At 39.4% G+C, this 16,832-nt stretch overlaps 1 protein-coding gene across 1 annotated transcript in view; it reads right to left on the bottom strand.

The window, feature by feature from the left end:
• Positions 1-206: 206 nt before the first annotated feature.
• pclob (piccolo presynaptic cytomatrix protein b) overlaps positions 207-16,832 on the bottom strand; it is a gene marked incomplete at both ends in the record, with an annotated part of 58,946 nt that continues 42,320 nt past the window's right edge. The window contains 20 exons of the mRNA XM_079163511.1: positions 207-350; positions 1,166-1,311; positions 1,447-1,584; positions 2,258-2,316; positions 2,438-2,579; positions 4,584-4,778; positions 5,135-5,432; positions 5,820-5,891; positions 6,788-6,881; positions 7,319-7,345; positions 8,287-8,417; positions 8,500-8,547; positions 9,417-9,661; positions 9,761-9,828; positions 10,039-10,147; positions 12,970-13,095; positions 13,190-13,265; positions 13,406-13,494; positions 14,950-14,976; positions 15,301-15,369. Of these exons, the coding sequence (XP_079019637.1) occupies positions 207-350; positions 1,166-1,311; positions 1,447-1,584; positions 2,258-2,316; positions 2,438-2,579; positions 4,584-4,778; positions 5,135-5,432; positions 5,820-5,891; positions 6,788-6,881; positions 7,319-7,345; positions 8,287-8,417; positions 8,500-8,547; positions 9,417-9,661; positions 9,761-9,828; positions 10,039-10,147; positions 12,970-13,095; positions 13,190-13,265; positions 13,406-13,494; positions 14,950-14,976; positions 15,301-15,369 (2,303 nt within the window). The remainder of the gene's footprint in view (positions 351-1,165; positions 1,312-1,446; positions 1,585-2,257; positions 2,317-2,437; positions 2,580-4,583; positions 4,779-5,134; positions 5,433-5,819; positions 5,892-6,787; positions 6,882-7,318; positions 7,346-8,286; positions 8,418-8,499; positions 8,548-9,416; positions 9,662-9,760; positions 9,829-10,038; positions 10,148-12,969; positions 13,096-13,189; positions 13,266-13,405; positions 13,495-14,949; positions 14,977-15,300; positions 15,370-16,832) is intronic.

Here is a 16,832-nt window from a genome sequence, read left to right as displayed (position 1 = left end):
TAAAGTTGTTATGGTACTAGCACATAATCCCCTCCTTCTTATAACTTATGAACAGAGGAAGTTCATTAAATGGATCTTTTTATTTCGTCTTCATGACTATTTTTTTTCCTCTTATTCTTCTTTTTGTCTAATCGGATCGCTGAACTAGTACATTCTGGCTTCACCTTTTGTCGATCGATCGCATCTCCATCTTTTTGGTGTGGCGCTCAGGGGTTGGTCTGAGTGGAGCTGACGAACAACTTGTGCCAGCTGACCACTCTCTTCCTCATGTCCACCTTGTCCAGCCAGATGTAGGCTTCCCCTATCAGGGTCTTCTTCATGAACTTGCCTCCATTGGACACCAAGAAAAGCTGGAGATACATTGGAGAGGGAAACAGATGTGTCATGGCTTATTCTGTTGTTATCTGATTTTTGGTGTTTGTGCTTTGTCAGCTCACACACCCATTCCATCTTGCAAAGTGCATTTGGTAAAAGCATGTTATTCAGCATGAATAATGCAAGCACCATTGGGTGTAGTGGTTACAAGACAGCAAAGTCTGATCTAATGATTAATATTAACCTAAGGAGAAGAAATAAGAAACAAAACAAAACCTTTTAATCAGAAAAGAATATTAGTATTATCATTAATGACAAACACGACTATAAATACATGTATTTAACACATCACTCTTCATTTTTCCTTTAGCATCGGCCCAAAAAATAGTCGGTGAGCATGAAATAAGATTGCCAGTATTTATTAAACTGCAACAGTCTGTGTAGAATTTACCTTTTATAAAATATACCAGCTACTTTTAGATGCTCGTATCCTGCAGCCCTCCAGGACGAGGGTTCAATCTCCCAGCTGCTACATGAGGCAGCAGAGCGGTTTATAAAACGTACCACTTGTCTGACGTTACAAGCCTCCAGTTTTAATTAGCTACAACAAACCATTTTTGAGATGCTGGATGTAAACTGAACTGGAATAGGATGAATACACCACAAATTACTGAAAATCTATACATGAAATCAATTCTCTATGATTAATAGGCCAACCAGATTTAAAAAAAATGTATTCAACATTTTTAAAATGGAGCAATATTGTGTGACACATCATGTTGGACAGATGGGACAGACCTAGATCCATATCTGTCAGCTTACAACTGTCTCATTTGGATGCCTGTTGTACCTGTATGGAGTGTCCAGTTGAATTGAGGGGGAATCTGAAGGTCTCATTGAAAGAGGGCTCTCTGTCATGTCGACAAACTCTGGTCTTCTTCTTAATGATCCTCTTCTGAGTGGCTACATTGACCACATACAACTTCACATACAGATCTGAAGGCATATTAGATAAATCATAAATATGGATTAGTGAAAGTGTCGGCTATTTCTCTTTTAGTTGCTGAAAACACACACCAATATACTTGCACTCATGCATGTGCACGAGTAGGCTACACAGTACTTGCAGACCTGGTAGGTGGTCGGGACTTTTAAACTTGTAAGTGATGTTTCTGCATTGAAGGATCTCCAAGACCAGTTGGTCCCCTTCCGTCTTTACTTCCTTCTTGAGAGCCACCTTGATCTCCCCCATTACTTGTGTTTTACCGCCTGAAAATAAGCATGAAAAAGAGACGTTGGTGATCTGGTGATCTGGTTTTTAAAATAAGATGGCTATTTCATTATTTCTTTTATTTGGATAGCCCTGGCTCAACTTTGCTAAATACTTCAAGGCAGATACCTATGGTTGCACAGGAAAGGATTATCGACTATTATGTGTCTCCATTGAATTTAAGTATGAGAGTTTTACTAAGGCAGGCTGAGTTAAATATGTTAAATGAGTTACCAGGCACCATGGAAATGACCTCCAGACCCTGATCTGTGTAACAGCTGCCAGGCCACAGCCTAAGATGACCTTGGGCTCTTTGTTACAAATTGTAACTAGAGCTGGATGGGAGGCACCATGACACCTGAGCTTCATGAAATGTAGACATAGTTATGACAGTGGGTAGGATAGTGTGACATCCACTTCTCTTCCACGATCACAAGCCTTGCATTAAGTCATTAGGCAGGGTAAATATTGTTTCTGGACAATAAGCACTTAACTGAGCGTTTGACTCCATAATTAAATGCAGTCATTTTGAAAACACAGTGGAGGTGGTTATTAAAAGAGGGTCTCGGTAAATAAATAAATAATAAGAACATGTTGTTATACAAAGTATCCAGCAGGTGGAGACCTACAAGCAAGTAACAACTGTAAACAGAGGCCATTTATGGAACTTGCCTTCGTTTTCTGGGGTCCCGAGTTGGTTTTTGTCAGTGCCGTTCGGAATAGCCTTACCACTGTGAGAAAAAAAAACATACGAGCATCATCAGACCTATTGAATAACAATTTAAAGCAAGGCATTACTTCCAGCCTTAAGCTTTACTGGATGTACTCAGAATGCGCTTCAAATGGTCTCACATGCGTGGCACTTGAAAAATGGCACTGTCCACTCCAATGCCTGCCCCTTCTTCCCCGTCCAGACCTCCATAGGCGTCTCCCACAAGACTCGGGGCAGACAGCACCACAGACCCTGAGACATCACCCAGTCGGTGTCCTAGTCCTGGGGGTGGCAAGAACGTGCGTGATGGTGAGGAAATGATCTATCTATCTATCTATCTATCTGAACATTCATATCTAATCATTTGAACACAGAAACAAACAGAGAGTGTCTTTACCGCCTCAGTTTTCACCACACATGCATACATTTCCAACAGAAACACTTCACGCCCCCAGCTCACTGACAGTGACGCTGTCTGCCACACATAACGTGACTGAGCATCACATAACAACATGTCAGGGGAGGGACAGATCAGCGTAGAGGACAGCTTGTCCTTGCGTTTAGCAGTGTAGTGTAAATTAACTCGGTTAACTCATGAAGATCACAGCAATTCATAAATGACATAAATGAAGATCACTCAGTTTAATTCACAGATGAAAATGAATTCAGTGTGATGAATATGGATATTCTTTCATAGATTTCATTATTTAATTTTGGCTCCTGGCTGCTGTTGAGGTATGCTCTTACAATATGGAAGAGCGTGATTAGTTCAGGGAATATGTGAAGTGTTTCTGTCTAGACTGAGGGCGACATATTCTTTGCCTTCATGATCTCGGTGTCCACTGCCTAAATTTGCTTTTAAACAATGAGTAATAGTAGTTAGATTATGTTTGAAACATAATCTGTGGCACAAAGGCAATGACGAAAACATAATTGTATCAATAAAGAAATAAACAAAACAATACACGCACATGCACACTGTCAGACATTCACAGATGTACAAACATGAAAATATTTAAATGATAATTATTTCGTTACTTCCAATTATTTAAACATTTGGTTATATATTTAATTTAATTTAGTTTCTTATCCATTTTTAGTTTTTAGTAATATTGCATTATGCTTAATAAGTTAGGATTAATAATATTTAGCAGTACATTTTTCCTATGTTGTCTCACCTTCCCTCGACACTTCTGTTCTTCTCATGGTTAGCTGACCGCTTTACTCTCATTGGCCGGTGAGTGAGCCTCCTGTTGACTTTTGAACCTCTTGGTGTGACTGTGTTTCCTGGTTTGACTGCTTCAGTCTCAGATTTGTGTCCCCTTTGTTTAAGGCGGCAGGTTTTGGAGAGGATTGGGTAGGGAGGGAGCCTGTGTGTGTCTGTGTGTGTTTTGTCACTTATCTAAGGGTTCATTCATATGGCACACGCATGCACACACAGAGAGACTGCAGCATCACAAAGTCCTCAGTGGCCAGGGAACAGTAGCCAGGGAAGCTACAACTGCATGCTTAAATAGTTCTGACACTGTGCTAACTTATCTCAGAAAGGTATGACAACATAGTCCTTTATTGTCAGGACATCACACTAAAAATTAAGCATAAACACAACAATGGATATTGTTTAAATCGTGTTAATATGGTGCAAGGCGTGAGGGATTGCCATCCCAGTTTGGTTTCTATACTGGGGTTGGAGATCTCCACACTAGGGTTCTATAGAAACCATATGCTTGGGATTGGCACATGCACAATTCATGTCGAAATAGAGGGGTCTGGAGCTCTTATTTTGGAGCTAATTAAATGTATATTTTTCTTTAGTTTTGTTTGTGTTGAACTCTTCTGCTGTGTAAATACTTTAGTAATAAAGCACATTTAAGTCCTACTTAAGATTCCAAAAATAGGCAGGAAGAAATGTTAAATAAATGGGAAATGTCAAATACGATATTTGGGATATGTAGTGCACTTACTGTGCCAGATTAATAAACGTTTAATTTCAGATTTAAAGACTGAATAAAATATGATACATCTCAGTTATTTGTCTTTTTCATCTGCCTTGGATTTTGTTGAGTGATCATATTAGTAACATTAATTAAACTTAGATTATTGAACAAAGCAAATCACGTTTTGTTTAGAGAAAAAGATGAGGAGAGCAGAAGGCAAAGTTAAAATGTTAAGGAGGTGAACGCTCAGTGGTTAAGGTTTTCATCAAACGATCTCAACAAAGCTTGCATGCGCAGGAAAAAGGAAGCATGTCACAGGAAGTGTATTATGGGTAGGGTTGGGATTTACTTGGTTGCAGGCGGGACTGATGCACGGCAGCCTCTGCGGCAGCAATGGCTATCCCGGCATCCTCAAGGTGGGCCTGAGTGACGCTGCTCTTGCTTTGGCTCCGGGAGGGGCCATGGGAGCGCAGTTGACCATCAGAGGAAGACTTGGAGCTGCCGGGGCTGCTGTGTGACTTTTCCAAAGGCATCATCTGCATGTCTGGAGGAAGAGGAAATGGATGGTTATAACTGCTAATGGAAGGAAAGAGATGTAGATGAATCAGTATTTATTTTCTCTGCTCCACAGCGACCCGTATTGTGGCATGGAGCAGTTGACAAGCACATGAGGGGTAGTTACAGCTGTCAAAAAATTATTAGAATTTTTGTTTCTATTACAACAGCCTCTATCTCTATGGCAACTGAGTGCTAAGTTTATGAAAACATGTTTTTGTTGCATATGGGCACCTGCTAAGGGTAATACGTGTAATATAAAATACAATGATTAACTGAAATTATGGAAATTGAGGATGTCTATGTTTCCTGGTGTAAACAAATACTTATTGAGGATTAGTTTACCTTTGGATGGATCAGGGAAGATTCCATGGCTTCTGCTCTTGATCACAGAGTTCTTAGGTGAATCGTGACTCCCTTCTGGTCCTTGACCCTGTCCCACAGCATGCCCAGGCCCCATTCCAGGGCCTGACATGTGGCCCAGGCTGTGTGCCTGACCATAACCCTGATCTGACCCAGACCCTGGTGGGCCTTGAGAAGCATTGTGGGCTTTGCTATGCTCAATGCTCTCACTCTGCTCCTTCAGAGGCAGCCAGCGAGGAGTGTTGTCTAGCAGAGCAGTGTTCGACAAGTCAATCAACACCTGAGACACAATTAACATACACACACACACAGTGACATCGGGAGAAAGAAAAAGAAATGTTCAAGACTCTAGGTAGGAAGAGTGAACACCGAGAGGAATTTATATGAAGGTAAATAACAATACAGTGTGAGCAAAAGGTATATTTGCTGAATAATTGAAATGCATTGGCTACTACAATTTGCACAAAAATAGCTCTTCTCACTATAGAGATTTACAGGCATGAAGCAAAGCTTGACTTTGAGTTTGTGAGAGGAGGGCGATAAGGCTAATAGTATAAGGTAGTTTTAAGAAAAGCCAGTCCATCGGGGGAGAGAAAGCAGCAGAAACCTCTCTTTTGTGAGGTAAAAACTAAATGCATTTGACATTTTTGATTCCAAAAGCACTCACTTCTCCAAGGAAGTCATTGGAGGAGGATCTGTCATAGTCCCACACTGTCACCTCCAGCGTCTTTTTCTTTAACTGGATAGTAAGAGGGAAGAAGAGGAGAGAGGGGCACAGGTTATGATGAGGGATATTGTGTGCATGTATGTGTGAGGGAGAGAAATGTGCATCTGTGATTGTTGTCTGTGTTTGTGTGCATGTGAGTGGAGGAAGCGTGAAAGAAACAGGCACACTGCATGTGTGTGCAGTGCATGAATGAATGCAAGCCTGCAATAGGAGGGTCATCTACTGTAATAAGAAAGGAAGCAAGGACATCTACTTACGTTAGATTGTGTTTGTGCCAATACATGTTGCATGTGTGCATAAACTTGTGTATGTGTATTTGTATTTAGGAACGTGTGGGAGGAGATGAAAATATATCTCGGGGAGTGAGTGGGCAAACGAACGATGCATCAGCATCTTTAATGCCGGCAGTCTCCGGCCAGCAATGAGACGTGATTAACAGAAGGCAGCCCTGGAGGAGCCAATCTATTCTCTGACCGCTAAAGCTAGTGCATCTGCACTCCTCCCTCTCTGTGGTAGTTACAGTTTGGGTGGTGTCTCTGTCACCAACATGTGCTAGCGAACACAGTGACATTTACAAAGTGACAGACAAGCACACAGGAACATGATTACAATGATTTTCTCTCACTCTTTTTGTTATACTGACACGCAATTAGGCTGTCTGTGATGAGACTGCATGAGAGCAGAAATGATGGTTGTAAACTTGAGTCTTGGGAATGCTGATAAGAGATTGCAAAGGGATACAGAGAACAGCCCTGGGGACAAGGCACGAGGACAGAATCCTAACAGGAATGTTAGACATCCACTTCACCTAAAGTGACACACAGCAACAGTAACTGCACAAGTACGAGGAAGGCAAAGTTTGTGTTTGTTTGTGTGTGTGTGTGTGTAAATGTCATTCTGAACTGTACCTGCTCCAAATGAATGTTCTTGTAGATGACGGTCTGGTTCCATTCTGGGTTCATGGTCTTCTGGGCATACTTGGTCCTTCTTTTGTTATCAGCACTGATAAGTCATGATATTCAGAATGATTGGTTGTCAGTAATAAATTAAAATGTCTTTTCCCTGCCTGACCCCATGGCAAACATTCACCAAACGATGATGTACTCAATAAATGTGGACTGAATAGATGCTTGTAAAATAGTCAATCTCCTGGTGTGGAGACATCAGAAACAAGTTAAAATGTCATTGTTCTTTAAATTGTCTAAGATGCTATCACAAAATGACAAAGTCCTTCAGAGATAGAGGCTGTGGAGAGCTAAAAGTGAGAAGCATGGAGAGAAAAAGCAATGACAGGAGTGTTCTTAAACACCATGAAATAGAGCCGATAATTGGACGAACAACAAAGGCCACAACAAAAGGATGGAAAAACACTTTGGAGACATAATTTACAGAAAGAAAAACATAACACCAACGAAAAACAAAGATCAGCACCACACTACCTTGCATTCTGGACAACCATGACTTGGCTGAGGGAGTCCAGAAGAGGAAGAGGAGGGCAGATATCACAAACAAGAAAAGCAAAAACACAAAAAAACAGTCAGAGAAGCTCAGAGAGCTCAAAGAAAAGGCAGTAAAGGATAGAGAGCTGAGGCAATCAACATTCTGGGTGCAGGGTGTATCACTGTTTTTGTGCCCAAGCAATGTATGTGACGCAAGACTGAAAGAAACCTCACAATGATTACAACTGGTTCATGGGTGAATGACTAATTCACTATTCTGTTGTTGTTGTTGTTATACCGTGGCTGTGCACTCTACTATTAATGTCTGACATTTCAAAATACTCTTCAAATGAAACAGCAGGGGAACAAAAGTGCTCTCCTACAGAGCTTTTGTTTTTACAGGGTGTAACAGAGAGGGCTTATAATCTCATAAACATGTCCAATGGGGTCATTATCTAAGAGCAGGCACTGTTACAGTGTAGATAAAGGCTGTATCGATCCTTTCCCTTGCTGTTCGCAGACACTTGGTGGGATGGTGATCGGGCAATATACTAGGGGATAATACTAAATTTCTCAATTAAGCAGAGTAAGAGAGAACTTGTGAATTCAGCATATAGTATGTTTGCACACATGTATGCTGTCTATGACCAGGTAATTCAACATATTTTAATGTTGCAGTATGGGAATGGATCTCCTCTTGCAGCTTTGTATCAAGTCTAAAACACCCATCCATTGATTCATAGAGATTGAATCAAATTCAATTATCAATTACCCTACAAATGACTGCCTCATATCATCATGTCCAGTCTCATTCTCTCATACAAACTCAGGTAGTTAGTCAGTTCCGTACAGGACAGTAAATATAAAGTCAGAAAGAAATAGGGGGAGAGAAAACAGGACAGACACAGATGCAGAAAGGCAGACACAGACCAGACATTTGTGAACACTCAAACACATTCAGAGCTCACCCTCTCCCCGGTAAGAGGTAGACCTTGACAAAAGGGTCAGAGTAACCGTCGTTGTCCCTCTGGGCCAGGTTTCTGGCCTGCAGGACGTGGACGATCAGGTTTCCTAGGATCTTGTCATAGTTGATCTGGAGCTGAGGGAAAACGAGTGGAGTGGAGGCTGTGTGAGACCAAGACCAAACTACAGCAGGACATATTTCTTTAGTATTTTAATACCTGAATTTCTCCAGTGATGGGATGAGGTGTCTTTATTCCATCGATCGGCTACAAGAAAATTAAGGAGGTGCATACAATGATTGTAAAATTATTGTTTCATGACCTGACCCACAAATAAAAGCTTGTACCAGACTTGCCTGGGATTAGGATGCAGTAAATGTTGCTCTGACTTCACTCTTGAAATATATATTGCCAGCTTTCAGATGAATAGGTTGTTCTTGTAGAAAAGATGCAGTGTAAACATTTCTTACTGGATCTATATCACGCTCAGGAGGGGTTTGACTATGGAAGCTGTCTAATTGACTGCGAAGTCCTTCAGTGAAGTCAATTATTTGAGGTACTTAGACGTTAATAAAACATGTCAATTTCAGTTTAGATGATTTCCAAAGTACCAAACACAATATATTCTGTACACGGCAGACATCACCGTTTGCTTTTACATAATGCATTCTCTTTTTTCTATCAGTGTGACATGCTTTTCAAAAATCAAGCATTTAAACATTTGCTTATAATAAAGCACGTATGCATATGTTTCCCATTGCATGTGTAAAGCACACCCATACACAGGGGCATGCACTGCACCACAGGTTCTTATTCTGTAATTGGCCTGCCACTATTTGATGAACACAGCCACACCAGTTGACCTTCACATAAAACCTCCCCTTTATAGTGTCAGTATGGATGATGTAACACTAATGGGGTTGCACGGGGTTCCACATACTGCGGCTCAAAACAGATCCATACTATTATTCATTCAAAATAGATTTACATTTTACACAACGTATCGACCGTTGACATGTGAACCAGTTCTTCCCTTTCTATATTCCTTCTTTTCATCACATTGCAAACGGAACTCTTTACAACTGAAGTGAGTGTCTGAGATAAGGCAGCAGAAAGTGCTGCTAAATCAAATCCACAACCTTGTGTCGTTGTTTCTTGTTTATGGCAGGGGATGCGGGCTGGCCGGGGCTCGGCACACCACTGGAGGCAGCTGATCCAGTACCCGAGTGGAGGATGGCAGATCGCTCCAGTGCAGAGAGGACACCCAAACCTCCTGGTCCAAGCCCTACCCCAGCCATGCCAGGAGCCAGCTGCTGGGACACCTTCTGCAGTTCTGCCGCCAGCTGCTTAGGATCTACACCAGGGGAACGCTGCCCACCTACTGAAACAAATACGTATAGCAATTCACCTTGTATTTATGTGAAATCGGTACACAGATACATGCATGCATGCAGACGTATCAACAAATCCTTGTACATACCAGCCTTAAGCTGGACATGGTGCTCCAGGGCTTGTGGGTGCTCAGGGTCAGACAGCATATTAAGGTCGCTGTTTGGATCCATACAGGATATAATGGAATATCAACCAGTGTATTTTAGCAGTAATCAGTCATAGAGTGATATTTGATGATGGGGTGTGGAATGAAGAGAAGGGAAAGGAGGGAGGAGAGAAGGTGTACATGGGTGCAGAGTCACCATATTGCGACTAAACACAAGTTTCAGTGGGATCGAGGGGTAAATGATGACAGATGTAACTCACAGTCTCACACAGAGCTCCGCCTCTGCACATGGCTGGCCCATGATGCACTGCACTTCTTCATAAGTCTTTCCCGTCAGAGGGATTCCGTTCCACTCCAACACCTGCATTCCTGGGGTGTGATAAAGGCAGGCGGGCAGATTCAGAGACAAAAGCGTATTATCAATTCCCACACACTATTTGTTAGTTACAGCCTTTCAGCAAATTCCTTTCACCCCCTCTCTGAAAACATATGAAACATGATTCAGCCTACATACTCACGTAGCAGAGGAAATGCTTTCATTTTTTAGTACACCCAGTGGGAAACTAAGATTTTTAATTTGGCTGTGGTGTTGACTTTAGCATTGAATCATTACAGCATTGCACAACACAGCAACATCACAGCACAGCAACATGAAAATAGATTTTAACAATCGTATTTGTTTTTACTCAAACAAAGAATGGCATGTCAGATGTAAAATAAATGAGACAAAACAATGCATCTCAAATAGTAATATTAAAATGTATACAGAAATTAGTGCACAGCAAACTCAAACTTCCAACCCAAGGCCAGAGCTTTAAGAGGCCTCACCTACAAACAAATCTAGTCTTCATATTAGACTTTTGCTTTTGAAGCATCTCACCAGCTGCTGTGATAATAAAGGCTTGATTTAATATCTTGACATCCTTCTGCATGAGCCAGTGCTCATTTAGAGTATTCCCTATTCTCTCTCTACATCCTTCTCCGTATCCTCCCCCACTTTATATCACTTTGCACCTGAAGGCATGTTCCGCTGAAACATAAACATCTTTCAATTCAGCGTATGCTTGAACACTGCCAGCCTGACCACTATTCCTATTTCCTTATTACAACTATGCCATGAAAAGGGAACCCGCTCTAACCTTTTCTATCCTATTATTTCCAAACCAAAAAAATGAATAAAATGCATCAGACCAAGAAAGAATACATTAGCTGATCTGTCCTTCACCACCCTCCCTTGTGCAATAACAATTCCCTATGATGTAGTTCCCTTTAAAGAGATAAACCAGAACTAAATCAATTTTGTTCTCAAACTATGGGAATTACGATTAATATTCAGGCTCATCTCTGTCCAAACAATAAACATAGGAAGATCATTTGAAAAATGATAACAACTTAATGTACAAATTAATGATTATGGAATTCTTATAAAGCTAATTATTGTGTGTTTGTCTATGCCTGCCTCCATGTATTTGTGAGTCTATAATGATGCTAAATATAGCCAGATGACTAACACAGCCCAGTACTGTCGAGGGTGAGTTGACAGGCTTTCTCTGTGTTTGGATGTGTTGTGTTGGGGGAATGAGACATGACAGACCACAACACAGAAGGCTACTGCAGCCCTCACATCTCCATCTGGAATTCAGTGATTCAGGCAGGGATTTAACTGAAGGCTTATGCAATGGCCTAACAATAATAACAGTTTAAAGATTTGCATTTACACCCTTAATCTCTCCGGCTTCAGCAATGTTATTTCTTACCATGTGTAGCAAAGACAAATGAACACACCTTCTATACCAGGGGTATTCAATTCAAATTCCAAAAGGTCCAGATTGAGGAAATCTCCTCAGGCAAAGGTCCGGAACACTACAATAATATCTAACTTGCGCTATTTAGTGCCATATATATATATATATATATATATATATATATTTATTCAAGAAGCCTAGTAGTAGTAACGTCTCTGTGTAGTCAACTACTGTCAAATGAAATAAAGAAAGTACACATAAATTATATTTTAACAATTATTATTCTCAGTTTTCAAATTTAACTGGATGGATTATAAATAATACATAGAAATACATAAATCAATGTTCTTCTCATTTCAAGTAAAATAAGGGCTGGATTAAAGAATAGCTGACATAACAGAAAGCTTTTGAAAAATGTGCATCTTAAAATAAAGTAATTCATTTTAGAAAAATGAATTTCACTGAATTGCCCTGCAGCTTTAATTAAATGCAGTGCATTCAGGTGTGAAGTGATGTCAATCAAAAAAGCCACAATATTATATTTTTCTCATCTTGTATCAAGACAAATGAGTGTGCATGGACTTTATCTATGGTTAATAAACCACCTGTTTCAGCTCTATTCTCTCTGTTAACATCATTGGACAGTGAATTAATGTGTTAGGATTCTGATCATATTGGGCTCTTAGGTTTATTTTCTGTGAATTCATTTCAGATGTGAGTGGGTACGTTTGAGTTGTACTTTGTCTTGTAGTGACGCTTCACATTACTGCTTTTAATAATCGTCACGGTCTCTGAACATGTGAGACATACTGGTTTTTAACTGCCCATGGGAAGAATTCACCTATAAGAGATCTGTTCATTGTTAGAGGCTCTGGTCTCTCTGACCACTTTTCTCTCTTTGGAGAACGTCATGTGAAATAACTTCTCTGACTCACGTAATAATTCTCCTAATCTTCGTTCCCTCTTCTCGTCTTTCCCTTGTGCGTACATCTCACTCGAATCAGGAAACGTGTCAGAATACCCATATTTGATTGGCTGAGCTGCATCACGTGATGCAATTTGCACCGCTGAACAAGTGCCGTAAATGCTGGAAAAGCTGCGCCGGTTAAAATAGAAGCGCTCCGTCAAAATGTAATAATTATCTATCGGTTTTAGGTCCTGGGTCCGGATACAACGGCGTCTGGTCCGCCTATTAGTGACCCCTGTTCTATACCTTAATTTGAACAGCAACATGTTCTCTTGTTGAATGATGTGAATAAGTAGTGTTTTTCTCACTATTACAAACTTAACTTAACATTGTATTTTCCCTTTTTTCCATTCTAAATGTGAATGTTGTATTTCCAGATTCGAAAATAATAATAATGGACATTTTAAATATGCCAAATAAGCCAATTGGGGCAGATATACACTCATTTATACCACCACTTTTTCTCATTTTCCTCTTACCCTCCGCAACGATTCCTGTTTGTTCGGCCACACCACCAGGGATAACCTTGGCAATGTAGGCTCCAATCTCTCCTCGGCTACCCGGAACCTCCTTCCCACCTACCACACGGATCCCAAGACCGTTCCCTGAGGGAAAAATAAACATGTAAATCCTAATTAGCTAAAAGGTGATAGAACATGATTGTGTGCAATCATTGAATGCAATGTCTATGTGTTCTACCTGACACACTGGTGTCTTTTGGGTCTCTCTTCAGCTTGATGCAAGTGTGAGGGAAGGCATAAGGTACCAGATTCTTCTGGAAGAATATACAGCATGAAGAAAATTAAATTCCTTACAGAAAACATATTAGGTTTACTGTTTGAGTGAAAATGTAAATAAAGAACAAAAACTGTGAAGTGTGCATAGTGTGAAGTTGAATGTAAGTTTGGATCTCACCTGTCTCCTGTCCGACATGTTTCCACTCTGTGGATGCCCTTCACTTGGCTTATCAAACCAATCTGTGTCCTCTCTTCTCAGGTGGTAGGCTAAACAGGGAGAGATTGCGGTTAACAGCCATGCTCACAGAAAAACACACCTACTTTATCCACAATAGCTTGATAAATATCTGATATAAACATGGTAATGACTACTTGGACAGAGATCCATCTTGCAATCAAGCTTTGGAAATAGTTAGTATGCATAACAAGGTTTATCACACATCCCTCCATGTTTATACAAATGCAGGAAGATCTTTCCTGAATGGATAGGTGAAAGCAAATAGGTATAACATCTAGTCCACCCTATCAATGCCAACTGTGAGATCAAATGATCACTGCAAGCACTGAATGAAGGATGAATACATTTCAAGAGCATTTTAAGTTTTGCATGCTTTTGATACCATGCATTGCTCCCCGTCTCAGTGTGAGGGCTCTTCTTTGTCCACATTTTCATAGCTGCTGTATATGAAACATTGTTGTTGAAAGAAGCCCTTGAAAATGATGTACTATTACTTAATAATTTCAGACAAAACACTGTCGGTTGGAGTTGTCCCATTGTGTTTTATTCCAATAATACGAACAATTATATTACTATTAATAATAGTAAGAATATGAATAATAAGAATATAGTATAACAGTATGTTGTAGTATAGTAGTATAAATAATAGTGATAGTAATTATTTAGTACTTTTTTCTTAATAAAATAATTTTGAGTGAAGGGGGCGAAATATCTTCACAGTATCTTAGACCTTCATGTAGTCTATAGTAGAGGATCAAAAACCATATAACTGTAAAGCGATACTACACTATGCTAATGAATTGATGATGTACAAAGTTATGTGTACTGTGAAACCCCCAAAAGCCCATCATACAGACATCTAACACCTTTAAAGCATGATATGTAAAACCAGAAGACAATGAATGTCTTGAGGTACATTTGGCATCATTATTGCAAGGCTCAAAAACCATCTAAAGCCATGGTAACAAGGCAGGTTGGTGGAGAATGTTCTATATTAGAAATGTGAGTCATCACTTTGGTGTTCCATGCAATAGATCGTCACTACGGATAGAATGTGCATAGGTCTGCCAAATGTCTCTCTGTATTATCAGTGATCTAATTCCACCAAGAAAATGCGCCAATAATGATGAGAAGAAATGGGCTGATGACTTTATGGGCTGATGACTTTATACGCTGAAGCTAAATGTTGCCTGTTAGATAAATGCCGTTGATTAGAGAAGAAAGCACTTATCAGTTCTTATTAGTATTAGGGTTTTCTTTGGCAACATCGACCTTCAGAATTCTATTAACAAATTGGATGAAATGTCTCAACATATATACCTGCTAAATGACATGTATTGTATACTACTGAGATGTGGGTCATTCCAGAATGAGTCTGGATTTGTTTCCAAAATCAACCAGAGAAGTGAACCAGTCAGAACGATGATATGCGGCATGGAGGCATACAGTCTATGTAACTACATGGAATTGTGATGCTGTCTCACCTTCTATATTCCAGTTTGGGCCTCCAGCTGGGGTACAAAGTTATATGTTTTTTTTAGAAATGCGTTCAACACATGTTCAGTCATCTAAAAAACTACAGGAACTGCACTAACACTAGATTTGTATTGTGAGTATACTTCAGCACATGCACTGAAATCAGTAGTCAATGTTAGATGCATGCTTGAATTTACTGCAAGTCTGACATTACTAGCCTGTCGGACAGTTTAATTTGAGTGTAATTTAAGCAGTAGCGTTAAGAAAGAAAAGCTGTCAACCTGTCAATTAATGTATGATTGAGCCAAAACAGTACTATTGAAATAATGGTTTTTAACTAGTACTGTAAAATACTCTACCGTGTCTGATACTTTCATGAAAGATTCTGGCATCATCTCTGTTCAAAGCCAGCATGGATTCACTTAGTGCTGTAATCAAGGCAGATGGACACTTTTACCTGGGGTCAGGACAAATATCACCTTCTTATCAAAAATTTAACCATAATGATCCTCAGCAAATGGTCCAGAAACATATCTAAAGTTGCTAAACATATTTGTTGTTGTTATGCATAATGACACTTATTTGATAATCAATGTGAATGACTTCAAACCTTCTTGAACTTAGTCCCAATCAAGCAACTGTTTTGCAAAAGTCATTGGCCTTTCATATTGTATTTTTTTTACAATGTCTAAGTATAACTGTTTCTACTAAATGCATAACCTACTGTATCCAATTAAATCTTAAGAATAACTTTTCAAGTGGTATATTGAGATCTACAGAAATTGATTTGTCTAACCTAATGGAACACTACCAATCCCACTCTTACAAAATGGACACGGTACATGTCAATATTTGATATCAATCACTTGGGGACATGGACATCTCACATTGCAACGACATCCACAGCAACAACCAACAAGCAGAAAACATTCACTTTATTGAAATGGGAATGGAAAACATAAATATTGCACAACATGCAAGGATGCAAAATCAGATACAGATAGAAAATTAAAGACATACAATTACATACAAGACAAATAAGACACGATAATATGGTTCTTAATGTTATTTGTAAGAGTACACATAACTGCATAGTAGTCCTTGAGAAAAAGTAATTGCATTGCAGTATGGGTTGAAATGTACTCCTGGAAATTTGATTATTCTTTAATTGGTAGGTGCGTGTCACTGACTTGCTAGTAGTTAAAGAAAAGTAACTACACAAAGTGAATGCCTTAACTGCACCCTGAGTACATCTAGACACAATGATTCAGCAGTATTCCTTTAAACTTACTGCTGCTAGTTGTATTCCAAAATAGCTGAAACGATGTGTAAGACAAGTAAAAATATTCTTCTCTTCTGAAACGAGGACCTACATTTTCTGCTTTGCAGATTGGTGGGGGAGGGTTTGGAGGGTTTGAAAAAAGACAGAGGATCCCTAGACACTCCTTGTCAATCCTTCATGTAAAAGTCCTTGACAGTAAAAGTCCTTTACAGCGTCTCAAACACTCTAAATGTCATTAACCAAACATTCTGAAACATGTATATCATTATCATTATTATTATCATTATCATTAATGTGTATATGTACACATATAATCATACAATATGTAAGTGATGCATACGTTAAAGCAATTTAGTGTATATTTAAGAGGCACATATGATAAAATGATAAAATATTTCTTTGTTCTATTTAAGAAATACTCACACATCACACATTTTAGAGATTTTTTCTTAATCTTTTATGTAACTTCTATTAAAAAGTGCTTTGTGGTATCTCATTTTTAAAGATAAAAAAATACTTTTGCCCTGAATAACCATTCATGTCTGCTATTATGTGCCACAGCTTTCTGTGCAATTACTGCATTATATCTACCATGTATTCACTGAATAT

Source organism: Pholis gunnellus, assembly GCF_910591455.1.
Source record: "Pholis gunnellus genome assembly, chromosome: 7".
In the NCBI taxonomy this organism is placed as follows: Eukaryota; Metazoa; Chordata; class Actinopteri; order Perciformes; family Pholidae; genus Pholis; species Pholis gunnellus.
This window is presented reverse-complemented; position numbering and strand designations above follow the sequence as displayed.